The sequence below is a fragment of the Oncorhynchus nerka genome, linkage group LG2, assembly GCF_034236695.1.
Source record: "Oncorhynchus nerka isolate Pitt River linkage group LG2, Oner_Uvic_2.0, whole genome shotgun sequence".
Taxonomy (NCBI): Eukaryota; Metazoa; Chordata; class Actinopteri; order Salmoniformes; family Salmonidae; genus Oncorhynchus; species Oncorhynchus nerka.
This window is the reverse complement of record NC_088397.1, coordinates 26,897,843-26,914,681: the sequence shown is the minus strand read 5'-3', so window position 1 is coordinate 26,914,681 and position 16,839 is coordinate 26,897,843. Positions and strand designations below refer to the sequence as shown.

Genomic DNA, 16,839 nt, shown 5'->3' with positions numbered 1-16,839 from the left:
TTAACTCTCTGGTTCTTCAAACAGTCGAGATAACATGAGGCAAAATTGAGTAAATTATGCCTTTTAAGCATCAGATAAAGAACAGCCATTTGTTTCAAATGTATTCTGTGCCTGGAGCAAATTTCTTGGTAAAAGTCCCAATGAATGTGTTCAACCATCCGTACAAATTGGGTGCATGTAGTACAGTAGGCTATACAAAAACACACATGCTCTACTGCGAGCGCACAAACACACACGCATGCATGTGCACACACAAACACAAGCACACAAATACAAACAATGGCTTTCATTTTCAAAGTGGATGCCATTAGAATACCTTGATTAACATGCAGCCCTTGTCCATTGACCTTATGAATGTGTGTGTGTGTGTGTGTGTGTGTGTGTGTGTGTGTGTGTGTGTGTGTGTGTGTGTGTGTGTGTGCGTGTGTGTGTGTGTGTGTGTGTGTCCAATCTGTATTTTAACGAATGCCATGCCAATGTGTGTGGCAGACAGCAGAGGTCATGTAAAACACATTATTACATTGTTCTCCATATAGCGTGCCTTCGGAAAAAACAAATTATTTCACATTTTATTACGTTATAGCCTTATTCTAAAATGGATTAAATAAATCATTTTCCTCGGCAATCTACACACAATAGCCCATAATGACAAGGTGAAAACAGTTTTTTAGAAATTCTAGCAAATGTATTAAACTTTAAAAACAGAAATTCCTTTGCTATGAGACTTATGATGTTTCTACAACGTGATTGGAGTCCGCCTGAGGTAAATTCAATTGATTTGACATGATTTGTTAAGGCACACACCTGTCTCTATAAGGTCCCGTTGGTTGGTTAACTGACTGTTAGTTGCACTGGAGAAAAGACTCTGCTAGAATGTTAGCATGACCGCTACCGCTAACAGGATCTCAGGAAGGGGCCTGTCTGAGCTACATACCAGAAACCTGAATCTAAACACACAGACACTTTCTGAATTATTCAGTAAAAACCTTAAGATGACTTTTATAAAATATGAGGCATTTTATTGTCCATTTAGAATGGAAATGAGTGCTTATCGTCTCTCTCACAAGACACACCACCAGAGGGGCTTTAGATGCACTACTGTTCCACTGGATGTCATAAGGTGAATGCACCAATTTGTAAGTCGCTCTAGAGCGTCTGCTAAATGACTTAAATGTAATGTAAATGGGCTGGAAGCAGTGGGTCGGCTACAGTGCTCCTGGAACAATTGTAGGGTGTTAAGTGCTTTGCTTAAGGCCACAACGGCGATGTTTGCTTACTCACTCTGCACCAGACTTTCCCTAAGATGAACCAGGAGATGATTAAGAAGTCATTAATGACACACACACGCACACTACAGCGCGTGACTGACAGTGATAGAGAAAGAGCAGAGAGACCTACCCTGGGCAGGTCCACGGAGTACGGTGCAGGATCCCAGGCCACCAGTGTCATACCCTTATACAAAGAGCTGGTGGTGAAGCGATGCCTGGGCCGGGCAAGTATCTGCAGGGAGACAAATTACTGATTGCTGTACTGCTCTCCAGCACCCCAGGCTAAATGTAATGAGGCAAGCAATACGAGTACATCTCACCTAGAGTCCACATGTACAGATCCCATACGCCAACTTGCCCTCTCCCAAATGATAGGTGTATCATCAATGATTGACTAGATAAGCGTGGTAGTGCTGGGATAGACTGTCTTAGTGATCTGACTAGCGGTTTCACTCAGCTCTAGATCAACTCAAATCATTTTCACAACACAGCGTGTCAGTGATTCCACTGTAAATCAATAGGTGGTCCTGAGTACTAGAGAAAAGTCACAGGAGGAGAAGCTTGCGACCTACCTGAGAGTTGATGATGCGGATGGTGGTCTTGTTGCCCACATCATTCTCATAGCCCTCTGTAGGAGCAGCGTTGAAGCGAAGCACAGCCTCATGGGAATCTGAGTACAGGGTATGGACATAAGCTGTATGCATCACCCATGAAACAGCACCATGAAAACGGCATGGTTTATCTACAAGCATAAGTAATGTTGTTAGTGAATGTCTCGCTCGAGTGCAGTGGTATTTAAAGCTTTTCAGTGGGGACCACATTTTTTCAGCCAGAATGTCTCGGGACTCCCCCAAGAATTTCACATTTAGATTTTTACATAAACAAATAACATTCATTTCATTGCATTTTCATGTCTTATTAAAATGAAAAGAAATGAAATTGTATTTTTATAATTATCTCCTCAAAAACGTTTGTCTCATTCAATAGTCTGTCTAATTTGTTTTATTTTATATTTATATATACAACACAGTACCAGTCAATAGTTTACACACACCTACTCATTCCAGGGGTTCTTTATTTTTACTATTTTCTACATTGTATAATAATAGTGAAGACATCAAAACTATGAAATAACACATATGGAAACATGTAGTAACCAAAATAGTGTTAAACAAATCTAAATATATTTTATATTTCAGATTCTTAAAAGTAGCCATCCTTTGCTTTGATGACGGCTATGCACTCTCTTGGCAACTGTACCGGGCAGATGGCAGACAACGTGTTTGGCGTCGTGTGGGCGAGCGGTTTGCTGTCAACGTTGTGAACAGAGTGCCCCATGGTGGAGGTGGGGTTATGGTATGGACAACGAACACAATTGCATTTTATCTATGGCAATTTTGAATGCACAGAAATACCGTGATGAGATCCTGAGGCCCATTGTCGTGCCATTCATCCGCCGCCATACCCTTATGTTTCAGCATGACAATGCATGGTCCCATGTCGAAAGGATCTGTACACAATTCCTGGAAGCTGAAAATGTCCCAGTTCTTCCATGGCCTGCATACTCACCAGACAGGTCCCTCAATGAGCATGTTTGGGATGCTCTGGACCAACTTGTACTACAGCGTGTTCCAGCCAATATCCAGCACAGCCATTGAAGAGGTGTGGGACAACATCCCACAGGCCACAATCAACAGCCTGATCAACTCTATGAGAAGGAGATGTGTTGTGCCGCATGAGGAAAATGGTGGTCACACCAGATACTAACTTTTCCAGGCATCTCTGATCAACAGATGAATATCTGTATTCCAAGTCATGTGAAATCCATAGATTAGGGCCTCATGAATTGATTTCAATTGATCAACTTCCTTATATGAACTGTAACTCAGTAAAACCTTTGAAATTGTGCATGTTTCGTTTATATTTTCTTTCAGTGTATATCTCGTCCAGGTAAACCATAATATTATGCTTATCATGACGCTTATGAATCACTAACTTAACTCCAACACTAGAGAGCAGCAAACCCTTTTCTTTGGAGGTCTTATCTTACCGGCTGAAGTCTCATTTATAAAAAGGTGCCTGCATTACTGTCATGGCTCTTCCTCCTCATTTCAAGGACACGCAGGCTACTCATCACATCAAATGAACAAATCCATGAGGAGTGACAAGCCAATCTGATGGTATCAACACGAAAGGCTACTGAATGAATGCAAAGTAGAGTGGTCTAAAGATCCCGTAGGGTAAGTCAGCGTTCCCATTCACGTGCACTGAATGCCGGAGCGATTTCTATAGGCGTGAGGAACTTCCCAGCATCAGAGCTCTTCTGCACTGTAAGGGTAGAGGCCAGTTCAATTCCAAGGGTAAATCAAACCTACCAAAGCAATACACTTATGCAGTGATGAAGACTAGTCTGACAACCAGCCAATTAGTTGTAATAACTTGTATACCTGTAGAATCAGTCTGATTAGTAGTACTAACTTGTTATTACTTAGGATTTTGAAGCGTGTGTGTAATATCGCAGTGAAGTAATAAGCATTTCACGGTAAAGTCTACACTTGTTTTCTTCGGCGCATGTGACAAATAAAGTTTGATTTGAAGTACAGAAAGTGTCTGTCTGTCCAGACATGTTCTTCCTTTGCCATAAATATTTTTGAAGGAAGTAGTTAAAGGGAGCCTCAGTTCCTGATAAGCTAGGTTAGTCTCAATGGAACTAGAGTCAGGAGAGATGTGGAAGTCAACATCGAGGTGAGGACAACAGTTGAATAGAGAAGAGACCTCTGGGAGGGGGGGGGGGGGGGGGGGGGCAAAGGGTCCCAACCAAACAACACTCCAACTGAAGCCTTATCACTCTCACACACACACACACGGAAGTTCTGTGTTCAGGTCGGGGCACGACACCACAAAGAACAGACTTAGTTCCTGCTCAGCAACAGAGAATCTGTTTATCTTAGACATACTTTGCCCAGTTGGAATGTATAAATATGTGATTGTGTGACTTGTATGTTGTGTTATGCAGTTGCAACATCCTGCTGGGTGTAATAAACTTAGTTTGAGCTTTACTTTCGTCTGGATTTGTACCATAACTTGGCAGCAGTGTCTTTATTTACATGGAGCTAACAGTTACGTTATAAATACTGCCGATGTTTGGAAAAATGTGTAGCACCTGTCCTACAGCACTCACCAATTTCTCTCCCTAGGGAAGAGTTGAGGATAGCCCCGGCCGAGGTGACCACCGCACACGACTTGAACTTTGACCCTTGGCCCCAAAGCTGCTCCAGAGGTCGTGGGGGCACTAGCCTGTCCCAGGCCAGCCCAGAGAAGGGTTGCTCTGTCCCATCCAGTGTCCTCAACCTGGCCTGCTCCTTCAGTTCACAGAGTACCTCCCTCCCGCTCTGCCTACCCCTGCGCCGCCCCCTGTAGGCCACGTGATGCCTGTTGAGATTCAGGTAGTCCCTCATGGACTTCTGCAGGTGTGGAGCGAGCATTCCCGCTGAGGCAATGCCCCTTCGCAGCTGCTGGACCACTACCTTGGACTGGGATAAATAGTAGCCGTCTCTGCCCCGCTGCTCAGCCCTGGACATGCTCCCTTTCCTCCTCCTCCTTCTCAGTCTCTCCCTCCTTATCTTCTCTTCCCTTTCCTGATACACCCTCTCCTCCTGGTCGCTCACCTTTTTCCAGACCACCAAGTCACCATTCTGGCTCAGCTCCAGGGCCTCCTTTTTTCCCTGTTGGCTGTGATCCTGGTTGGCGGGTGAAGATGAGGATGTCACCTCAAGAGGAGAAGCCCTGATGCCCGATGGACTACCCTGGATGGAGGCCAGACGGCGGGTCTCGGTGTGGGTGAGCGAGGAGGGCGAGCGGAGATCCACATCCCGGGGGTCCAGGAAGTGGGAGAGCAGGGCCAGGAAGATGAGGAGCCAGGCCAGCATCACCACCAGAACCAGCTGCCTCCACTGCTTCATGGTTGGGGTCATGGTGGAGGACCTGGGAGTCATGGTGGGTGCAGCTGGGGTCCGGTCCCGTCAGCGACCCCTAGAAGCCGAGTTGGCAGTGCTCAGGATGAGGCCTAAAGAGGTCAAACTTTATTAGAATAGCACATTTGCATACAATAAAGTGGATGATCAACTTCAGTAGTACCGCACCAATTCATACAATACAATGTATCCATAAGTGTAAGCACTATAATAACTTAACCCATAAGGTCTAAGGACCCAGATTTCTACTAAGATAACATATGGAATTATTTTAAGATCTGATTTAGAATCCCTGTAAAAATATATATAAATAAAATGTATTTGATGAAACGTTGAATTTGCCCTTAACGCTATTAGCCCATTGACATGCATTAAATAACATATTCATACATGGCAAAACAGATAGTGAAAAAAAACATCAAAAGGCAGTTAGGGCCCCCGAGTGGCGCAGCGGTCTAAGGCACTGCATCTCAGTGCAAGAGGTGTCACTACAGCCCTGGTTCAAATCCAGGCTGTAACACATCCAGCCGTGATTGGGAGTCCGATAGGGTGGCTCATAATTGGCCCAGCTTTGTCTGGGTTTGGCCATCATTGTAAATAAGTAAATCATTAAAGAAAGGTTAAAAAAAAATATATATATATATATATCTTACTTTTTAAATATATATTTTTTTAAATGTACCCATATTTAGCCCCCTTTTTTTTGGCACTAAAGTACTTCCATAAAAATGTTTGAACTGGTACCGGGCTACCTACAGACGAGTTTTGTGAGGCTTGTGGGTGTAGTGTGTTCGGACACGTTTTCATGAGAAGAGATGTCTCCTGGTCTGACAAACACTGTGGAGGCGGTGGATTGAGATGCAGCCCATGCAACAACAACAACAAAAACGACAGATATCTCTAGCTGAAATAGACAGATTGTGATAGTGATTTTTGTGTTATGCTAATTAGATTTCCACAGGGTCGTGGACAGAGAGATATAAGAAACAGTACAAAAACCAGGATGGACACATCTCCCTTGTTGAAAATGCTTCCTTCCTGCCCTTCTTTCTCCGCTTTGAAGATCGAACGGAACTGGATTGTCTTTTACTTTTGAGACATGAAAGCCTTCCTCTCTCTCGGATGTATCCTGCCCTTGTCAGAACTTTCTATTTAAAATAGAAGGTGCTGATTCCTGCTTTACCAAGCAATAGGGAACATTTGAATAATAATCCACTTCGTCCTTCCATCTATCCTCACATTCACTCTTTGATCCTGTAGAGGTTGACTGTAGTTTTGACAGCATTGTGGCCCTGAATTGGTTGGGTTAGGTCATGTCTGTTTACATTCTCTATGGGCAGGGTCAGAGGAGGAGTTGGGGAGCTGTGCTGTAACTCTCCCACGTACCACAGTGAACACAAAGCAGAGAGAGAGAGAGAGAGCGAGAGAGACAGAGAGAGAGAGACAGACAGACAGACAGACAGACAGACAGACAGTGTTTTTCACACAGTAGAAAATGCTTAAACATCATCATCCACAGTGGGACCTGTTTGTGAAGTGAAACCTGAGGTAACGTGACGTGCATCGTTTCAGGATATTTTTGAGCAAAAACATAATTGGTGTGCCATTTTTTCCACAGAAAATATTGGTATATGTTCTTCTCCATTCACCACTGTGCCACGTTCTTTTGCAGCTGCAGCCAATTCTTACCACCCTGTCAACTAGTTTTCCCAATGGGGGGGAACATATTGGGTGACCAAATGAACAAGAACAGTGGCAGTCATTATAGTAGCAGGTAAATGTAAACACAGGCTGTGGCACACAAATGCAGAATGCTAATCGTAGCTCTCGCAACAGCACTCGCTAATTGTTGACGGTTCTCCAATTTGTAGTGGAATTGGCCCCTGGAGCCTTTTTAAGACTAAATAGAGAGCCTTGATGTTTTCGAACAGGAGCGGTAGAGACTGAGCCATCACAGCTAATTATTAAGCTATGAAAGATAGACAGACACAGAGAGTCAGAGTGTGAGAGAGAAAGAGAGAGTAGAAAGGGAGAGAGGAGAAAGAGAAAAAGCGGAGAAAGAGGAGAGAGAAGGAGAAAAAAGAGAGATACACGGGTCTAAGTTAAGAGTAGATGTGAGTTCAAACATGTAGACTAGGTTAAGTATTGCCAGAACCTAGTGTCGTAATTATGGGGGTTTGACGAGTCAGAGGGCCGATTCCCCCTCAGAGCAAGAGCTTGCGCAGGGCAGGGCCAGGCAGGGAACCACCAAGCCCCAGCCTCTCTCACAGGACTTTACCCACACAAAGTACATCTTCAAAGGGTCTTCCCATCACCACCGGTGAGCCAATGCAGTGGAGCTAGTGTGAATGACACGGAAGGTTAAACTGAAATAATCTGCCTTGGGGCACAGAAAGGAAAAGGGAAACACTACTGAAAGGGGGGAAATAAAGGTAATGAATTGAAATTCCACTGGGTAACCCACTGGCAGTATTCTGAAGAGAGATGTGGGCCTCTTTTCTTTGTTCAGTTCAATACTGCTTAAGCTAGGGTACTTAAGATAGCCCTCCATTTCAAAAGCAGGATTTGAGTGGAATTAGTATGGCATGGAAGAAAAAAAACATTGGGCTTCCCAAACCTAGTTTTTTTTTAGCAAAAAACACCATGAATGAACTGACATCTCCACTGGCACTGACTATATATCCCCCACTACAAAGCATTGTGGGAAGCTGGCTGGCCTAAACTGGTCCTTGCACCACTAAACCCCCCAATAAGGACACAGAGGTCACACGTCCGTCTCCAATCAGAAAGAGACAATCTTGCCCCAGAAGGAACACAATTGGTCCTCTGCTTTCTCTCCAACCAGATAGTCACAAATTGAAACTCGGAGAGCATGAGCGTCACTTGCCTGCCTAAACGCAGTGCTGTAGCACTCTCCCCACAGATACACATACAGCCAGATCCTCACCACATAAAAACAATCCATCTAGATCCTGACGGTAATGTCAAGATGTAGGCGAAAACAGAAACAGCATGGCTGAGATAGACAAGGGAAGCCAAACAACAGCTGTGGATGTTTCCTCTGAGATAACAGAGATGATTCATAAAACAAAATCTGAGAGAGGGGGAGATAGAAAGATGAAAAATATAGAGATAGGGCCTGGTTCCTGCCTTATATCCAATCATAGACATAGCAGGTATTATATTTCATAGTAGAAGATATAGACATCTTCAGCTCCAGTCTGGTTGGGAACCGAACTGACCGCTGGCCCTCTTCACACACCAGCTGGTCTCACAATGAGCCACAGCCGGGGTTTGGCACATGGCCCCTGGTCTCTCCGGCAGTGCCCACGCACACACAACCAGTAATGCAAACACACACTTGCGCAAACCTACACTCACACAAACTCACACTGGCACACAGTGAGAAACACACACACTCTCTCTCTCTCTCAAACACACACACACACATACACACACACACACACAGCCTGTAGAAGTCATTCCAGAGAGCCAGCAGCAGGAGGAGGTCTCTCCGTGGAGAGATGATATCCCCCCTGTCCTGTTTCTGCTGACAAAATGCCTTCCTCCATCTTCAATGACACGCCTCGCTAAGCTCCATCTATTCTGTTATCCTCTTCTCTCATGTGGTGATGGCCTGTTTAGAAAGCACTCCTGCATGGCCATTGTCATGGCACATAATGCATTCTGTATATGCAGAATTATAAACTGGTTGTGTCGAGTGCTGATTAGCTGACAGACATGGTATATCAGACCGTATACACACGGGTATGACAAAACATTTCTTTCTACTGCTCTAATTTCGTTGGTAACCATTTTATAATAACAATAAGGCCTTGGGGGTTTGTGATATATGGCCAATATACCATGGCCAATATATATGGCCAATATACCATGGCTAAGGGCTGTATCCAGGCACTCCGCGTTGCGTCGTGCTTAAGAACAGCCTTTAGCTGTGGTATATTGGCCATATGCCGAACCTCCTCAGGCCTTATTGTTATCATCTACTCATTGATGTGGTGCATGACAAAAGCTCTTAATGTGGGAGGAAGTTAAATGTAGCTTTGGCTCCTGGCTAAACCACCATTGAGGGAGGCTCTCTCATTTTTTATTTTTTTATTTAAGCTAGTTGAGAACAAGTTCTCATTTACAACTGCGACCTGGCCAAGACAAAGCATAGCAGTTCGACACATACAACAACACGGAGTTACACATGGAATGAACAAAACATACCATATTAATGGTATAGAACATACCAAACTAATAACCATGGCAGGAGGGGAATTTACAGTACACGTCACGTTATGTCCCCAGGCTAATCTACTCTACTGCCTCTCATCTCACGTCACATGTAGAAGATAGAGACTCAACGCCCACATGACTGGAATAGAAAAACGTCAAGCGGTTCTTTTCAAGCAGATGGGAAAATGGAGAGGTGTTTTGTGTTGGCTTGCGATTCACTTATCGGTCCGTGTTTCTCCCTCGATAACACTACGACAGTGGAGACAGCAAACGCATGTTCTTCACTGCATCATGATAATAATTGTACTTAGTTACAAAGTACCTTTGATCATAATCCTCTCCACTTCCTGATTTCCGCAGATATCACACAATGCATGGACAGAAAATATACACGATAACATCTGTGGTCAGGAAGGACACAGCAAAGTTCTGTGTTTGTTTGATGGGAGACTAAAGAAAAGTGAGTCACACATATATGGGCTCCTAGGGGATGTGTGGTGATCAGGTCTACCTCCTGTGACCCAGTCTTCATGCTATCTTATCCCAAAATGGATGTCAGCCTCAGGACTCTTTTATTTTATTTATTTCACCTTTATTTAACCAGGTAAGCAAGTTGAGAACAAGTTCTCATTTACAATTGCGACCTGGCCAAGATAAAGCAAAGCAGTTCGACACATACAACGACACAGAGTTACACATGGAGTAAAACAAACATACATACTCTCATTGGCTCCAGAGCAAAAACCACCTCGTCCTGAGACAGAGAGGCTGGCTGACTCAGCTCCAGTGTGTGGTTGTAATGGCAACGTATTAAAATTCACAAACATCCTGAGGGCCTCATACATCTCCCGACGGATTCAAAATAAAAGTCTGGGGTCGACTGTGGTAATAGAAATGATCCCAGAGTGAATGAAGGAAAATGCCTTATTACTCTTCCATCTAGTCTTTCTTTGAGGCGAGTCAGTTATCCTATCCCAAAAGCAAAATTGTGACAGAGGCATTATGTCTCTTCTTGTGTGGACCAGTTTAATCTAGCCTACGAACTCACCAAGCAGTTTTGTTTCCAGTTTTGCATTAAAAGAGAGCAGCAAGACATCAGCTCTCTCTACTCTAGTGGCTTTAGGGAGAGAAACCCTGTTAAGTGTAGCCTAAGCCTTGTGACTGAGTCTGGTGTGACTGAATGAAATTATATCTCATAACAACTACTGTAGCGGGCCTGCAAGCTGGCACCAGAAGTGACTCACACAGCAGGGGCCAGGGGGTTCAAGCTATTTTTTAAATAGTAAATCAGATATAGGGGCAATTCCTCTGTAACAGAATGACGCTAAGACTCTGATTTTTCACTTTAAAAGTACGACAAACAAAAAACATTGATTGCCAAGTTATACAAAAAACATATAACTCAATGCACTACCTACTTGTGGCTCCCGAATGGCGCAGTGGTCTAAGCCACTGCATGCGGTGTCACTGCAATCCCTGGTTCGAATCCAGGCTGTATCACATCCGGATGTGATTGGAAGTCCCATAGGGCAGCACACAATTGGCCCAGCATCGGCCGGGGTAAGCCGTCATTGTAAATAAGAATTTGTTCTTAACTGACTTGCCTAGTTAAATAAAAAAAAATTTAAAAGCAGTGAGTATTATATTTATTGCGATCTAAAGTTTTTGGAGTTTGCACTTACTCAGGTGGTAAACTAGCCCTAAAAAAAATGTGCCTACGATATTAGTGCACATAAAGATGCAGGACAATTCATCTATATTGAACAAAAAACTAAATCAGAAAAATCTGGAGCCTTATTTTAACAATCAAAAATAACAATAGCCTAATTGTTCACCCAGAATGCATCACAATCACTGGATTAGGTTGCACATTCAAATCACAACATGAAAATATGAAGAAATACCATCTTGAATAGCATCCCAGGATTCTCTTACACTGAATAAAGCACTGAATTACTTTAGAAATTGATAGAAAAATATATATATATATATTATTGTGTGACGCAGCAATTGTTTTTGGGGTGAGACCAAATCATGGACTGGTGCAACCAACTGAATATCCACCAGTGCCAGCAGGGGAAAATGTTAGTCTGGAGCCATCTGTAATCTGTTACTTCCCAACCCTGGCTACTGTACAGTACTTTCCTTTACTGTACTGTCCTTGATTGGTTTAGATTTGGACTGACCACAACTACTTTTCAACATCCATGGACGTCCGTTGTAGGTCAGTGTTCCGTGGGTGAAGGGGCTGGTTACAGTAAATGGAAAGAGAGGGGGCTCATAGGGAGGTGCCAGTAATAGCTGAGAGAGGTGACATTAACTGGAGAGAGAGAGAGAGAGAGAAGAGAGACAGGGAGAGAGAGAGGGAGGGGTGGCCAGACTGTTTTCACACTCTTGGTTTGACCACCACGTGACAGAAGGAGAACGTAAACAGTTATGAGCTGAATATATGCCAGTAGCAGGGAGGACAGTAGCAGGTGACCCAACTGTGGTTTGTGACTACTATAAATACCCATTGCAGCCAATTCAGTTTCAAGACATTCTGTTAGGGGCGGCAGGGTAGCCTAGTGGTTAGAGCGTTGGACTAGTAACCGGAAGGTTGCAAGTTCAAACCCCCCAAACCCTCCACTGTTCCTAGGCTGTCATTGAAAATAAGAATTTGTTCTTAACTGACTTGCCTAGTTAAATAAATAAAAATAAGAGTTTTTTTGTAATTCTGTCAGTTACTGATTTGGTAACAGAACGACGTGTTTGAATCACTTAATAAATCATAAACCAAATTGATATCAGTAAAACACTACAGCTAACTTGTTCATTTCGTGAGCTTTCATTCTCCTCTGTCCTCATTAGGGAAAGAAATGGTAAAATATCTTAAAGATATGTGGGTTTTTGGTAACAGAATGACAAGACACTAGGAAATATTTCTTAAACTTACAGAAGGCAAATAATTCCAAAATAATTCCTATAAATGTTGATATTAGTTGGCAGGGGCCTTTACTTCAACATTATTGTTATTGTGTTTTGATGTATTTCTAATACTTTCTGCTAGATGTTTTCTAAGACCCCCTTTCCATCTGTTTGACTAGAAATTAAAGCCTTTGCTTATTCCAATTTTTTGGGACGGAGATAAAAAAAAAAATCTAGATATGCCTTAATTTCTCAAAATACAGACTCTTTGCTTTCATTTGATGTGCTTCTAGGAACCTCACATTTTAGTGCTCATGGGGCTTTTTACATGGAAATGCCGTCTGGAACAAACCATGGAGCTTTCAAACAGCCCCAGAAATGAATTAATGCTGTATCTTTCAGCATAACGCAGGAAGTTTGTCTTTCAACATGTCTGTGAAGGTGTTTATTTAACCATCTAAACTGGATGGTTTGAGCCCTGACTGCTGAATGCTGATTGGCTGTTCTTATGCAAGCCCTTAGCCATGGTTTATTGGCAATGTGGTGCCTAAGCCTTATTGCTTAGGCACCACATTGCGAGACAAGGTGTTCTTTACCTGCATGTCAAGTTCTCGCCAAATCCCAAAATTGCCACTACGGCGATACGCACTTGCGTAGATCTGAGACAATAGGAAAATAATAAGTAGTTTATAATGTCTGAAACGTAAAACAATATAGTCAAATTATGAAAAGATGAGTCAAAATAGTCCAATGTGTGTATGATTCTTTGTGCTGTATGATGTAGCCAAGTTGTGACTTTTGAGAGACAATACTGATTAAAATGTATTACTTTCTAAGTCTGTACCCAAACAATTTGAGCTTCTACTTCTAAAAATGTACCTTTCCAGAAACAAGTCTCTCACTGTTGCCGCTTGCTATAGACCTCCCTCTGCCCCCAGCTGTGCCCTCGATACTATATGTGAACTGATTGCCCCCCATCTATCTTCTGAGCTCGTGCTACTAGGTGACCTAAACTGAGACATGCATAACACCCCGGCCATCCTACAAACTAAGCTTGATGCCCTCAATCTCACACAAATTATAGATGAACCTACCAGGTACAACCCCAAATCAGTAAACACGGGCACCCTCATAGATGTCATCCTAACTAATTCGCCCTCCAAATACACCTCTGCTGTTTTCAATCAAGATCTCAGCGATCACTGCCTCATTGCCTGCATCCGTAATGGGTGTGAGACCAAACGACCACCCCTCATCACTGTCAAACGCTTCCTGAAACACTTCTGCGAGCAGACCTTTCTAATCGACCTGGCTGGGGTATCCTGGAATGATATTAACCTCATCCCGTCAGTAGATGATGCCTGGCTATTCTTTAAAAGTGCCTTCCCCACCATCTTAAATAAGCATGCCCCTCTCAAAAAAAATTGAACTAGGAATAGATATAGTCCTTGGTTCACGCCAGACCTAACTGCCCTTGACCAGCACAAAAACATCCTGTGGCGTTCTGCATTAGCATCGAATAGCCCCCGTGATATGCAACTTTTCAGGGAAGTTAGGAACCAATATACACAGGCAGTTAGAAAAGCTAAGGCAAGCTTTTTCAAACAGAAATTTGCATCCTGTAGTACTAACTCAAAAAAGTTCTGGGACACTATAAAGTCCATGGAGAATAAGAGCACCTCCTCCCAGCTTCCCACTGCTCTGAGGCTAGGAAACATTGTCACCACTGATAAATCCACTATAATTGAGAATTTCAATAAGCATTTCTCTACGGCTGGCCATGCTTTCCACATGGCTACCCCTACCCCGGTCAACTGCCCGGCACCCTCCACAGCAACCCACCAAAGCCCCCACCATTTCTTGTTCACCCAAATTCAGATAGCCGATCTTCTGAAAGAGCTGCAAAATCTGGACCCCTACAAATCAGTCGGGCTAGACAATCTGGACCCTCTCTTTCTAAAATTATCTGCCGAAATTGTTGCAACCCCTATTACTAGCCTGTTCAACCTCTCTTTTGTATCGTCTGAGATTCCCAAAGATTGGAAAGCTGCCGCGGTCATCCCCCTCTTCAAAGGCGGTGACACTCTAGACCCAAACTGCTACAGACCTATATCTATCCTACCCTGTCTTTCTAAGGTCTTCGAAAGCCAAGTTAACAAACAGATTACTGACCATTTCGAATCCCACTATAACTTCTCCGCTATGCAATCTGGTTTCAGAGCTGGTCTTGGGTGCACCTCAGCCACGCTCAAGGTTCTAAACAACATCATAACCGCCATCGATAAGAGACATTACTGTGCAGCCGTATTCATCGACCTGGCCAAGGCTTTCGACGCAGTCAATCACAACATTCTTATTGGCAGACTCGACAGCCTTGGTTTCTCAAATGATTGCCTCGCCTGGTTTACCAACTACTTCTCTGATAGAGTTCAGTGTGTCAAATCGGAGGGCCTGTTGTCTGGACCTCTGACTGTCTCTATGGGTGTGCCACAGGGTTCAATTCTCGGGCCGAGTCTCTTTTCAGTATACATCAATGATGTTGCTCTTGCTGCTGGTGATTCTCTGATCTACCTCTATGCAGACGACACCATTCTGTATACTTCTGGCCCCTCCTTGGACACTGTGTTAACTAACCTCCAGACGAGCTTCAATGCCATACAACTCTCCTTCCGTGGCCTCCAACTGCTTTTAAACTCAAGTAAAACTAAATGCATGCTTTTCAATCGATCGCTGCCCGCACCTGCTCGCCTGTCCAGCATCACTACTCTGGACGGCTCTGACTTAGAATACATGGACAACTACAAATACCTGGGTGTCTGGTTAGACTGTAAACTCTCCTTCCAGACTCACATTAAGCATCTCCAATCCAAAATGAAATCTAGAATCGGCTTCCTATATCGCAACAAAGCATCCTTCACTCATGCTGCCAAACATACCCTCGTAAAACTGACCATCCTACCGATCCTCGACTTCGGTGATGTCATCTATAAAATAGCCTCCAACACTCTACTCAACAAACTGGATGCAGTCTATCACAGTGCCATCCGTTTTGTCACCAAAGCCCCATACACTACCCACCATTGCGACCTGTACGCTCTCGTTGGTTGGCCCTCGCTTCATACTCGGCGCCAAACCCACTGGCTATAGGTTATCTACAAGTCTCTGCTAGGTAAAGCCCCGCCTTATCTCAGCTCACTGGTCACCATAGCAGCACCCACTCGTAGCACGCGCTCCAGCAGGTATATCTCACTGGTCACCCCCAAAGCCAATTCCTCCTTTGGTCGTCTTTCCTTCCAGTTCTCTGCTGCCCATGACTGGAACGAATTGCAAAAATCTCTGAAGCTGGAGACTCACATCTCCCTCACTAACTTTAAGCACCAGCTGTCAGAGCAGTTTACAGATCACTGCACCTGTACTTAGCCTATCTGTAAACAGCCCATCTACCTACCTCATCCCCATACTGGTATTTATTTATTTATTTTTGCTCCTTTGCACCCCAGTATCTCTACCTGCACATTCATCTTCTGCCGATCTACCATTCCAGTGTTTAATTGCTATATTGTAATTACTTCGCCACCATGGCCTATTTATTTCCTTAACTTACCTCATTTGCACTCACTGTATATAGACTTGTTGTTTTCTTTTGTTCTACTGTATTATTGACTGTATGTTTTGTTTATTCCATGTGTAACTCTGTGTTGTTGTGTCGAATTGCTACGCTTTATCTTGGCCAGGTCACAGTTGTAAATGAGAACTTGTTGTCAACTAGCCTACCTGGTTAAATAAAGGTGAAATAAATAAAAATAAATCAAATCAAAGCCTTCACATGGCAGCTCGCGTTGATCCTCTCAACACTCAATAGGTGTGCTGTGGGATCAGTTCACTGCAGGAATTATGACTGTGTAGTTACAAAATATTGATACATATTCCAATTAGACAACAATATAATATCACTGGCGTTTGCAGTTCGATGGGAACCCATATTTTTGTGGTAGATGAAATAGGCACACATTACGTTTTGCCAATGTTGTTATGATGTGAGCAACTTTGTAATTCACGCTATATTTCGGATGGAAGCCAGGGACATTCTGCATGCCCCCTTTTCCATGGCACAGGTCGAAACCCTTTGTGATCTCTATGTAAGCGTCCCTCTCATCAAATCCCTCTGTTTGAAATACCCATGGCATCATTGATTGCTCTGTCTGATACAAAGATGATAAAATGCCTTACCTGAGCTAGTCAAACCCTATTCATTCCGGCGAACATCGACATTTCTTCAGGCTTAGATCTGAAATGCAAAGTCGAAACGGAATGCATGCTTTCGCGCCATCTTCAAAGAAAGAAGCAAGTTGCAATCGAATGCTGCTCGACAACACACTATATGATGTGTAATGTGGTGTTGTGGTTCTTTCAATTGAGGTATAAAAGAACCGTCCTTTCTCGATCTT

At 43.5% G+C, this 16,839-nt stretch overlaps 1 protein-coding gene across 2 annotated transcripts in view; it reads right to left on the bottom strand.

The window, feature by feature from the left end:
• LOC115133197 (beta-galactoside alpha-2,6-sialyltransferase 2-like) overlaps nt 1-16,839 on the bottom strand; it is a 23,723-nt gene extending 6,884 nt beyond the window's left edge. For both annotated transcript variants that reach the window (XM_029666189.2, XM_029666197.2), the window contains exons 1-4: nt 16,622-16,839; nt 4,450-5,334; nt 1,841-1,938; nt 1,399-1,500 (exon numbers count right to left, since the gene is read on the bottom strand). In XM_029666189.2, the coding sequence (XP_029522049.1) occupies nt 1,399-1,500; nt 1,841-1,938; nt 4,450-5,263 (1,014 nt within the window). In that variant the 5' untranslated portion in view covers nt 5,264-5,334; nt 16,622-16,839. The remainder of the gene's footprint in view (nt 1-1,398; nt 1,501-1,840; nt 1,939-4,449; nt 5,335-16,621) is intronic.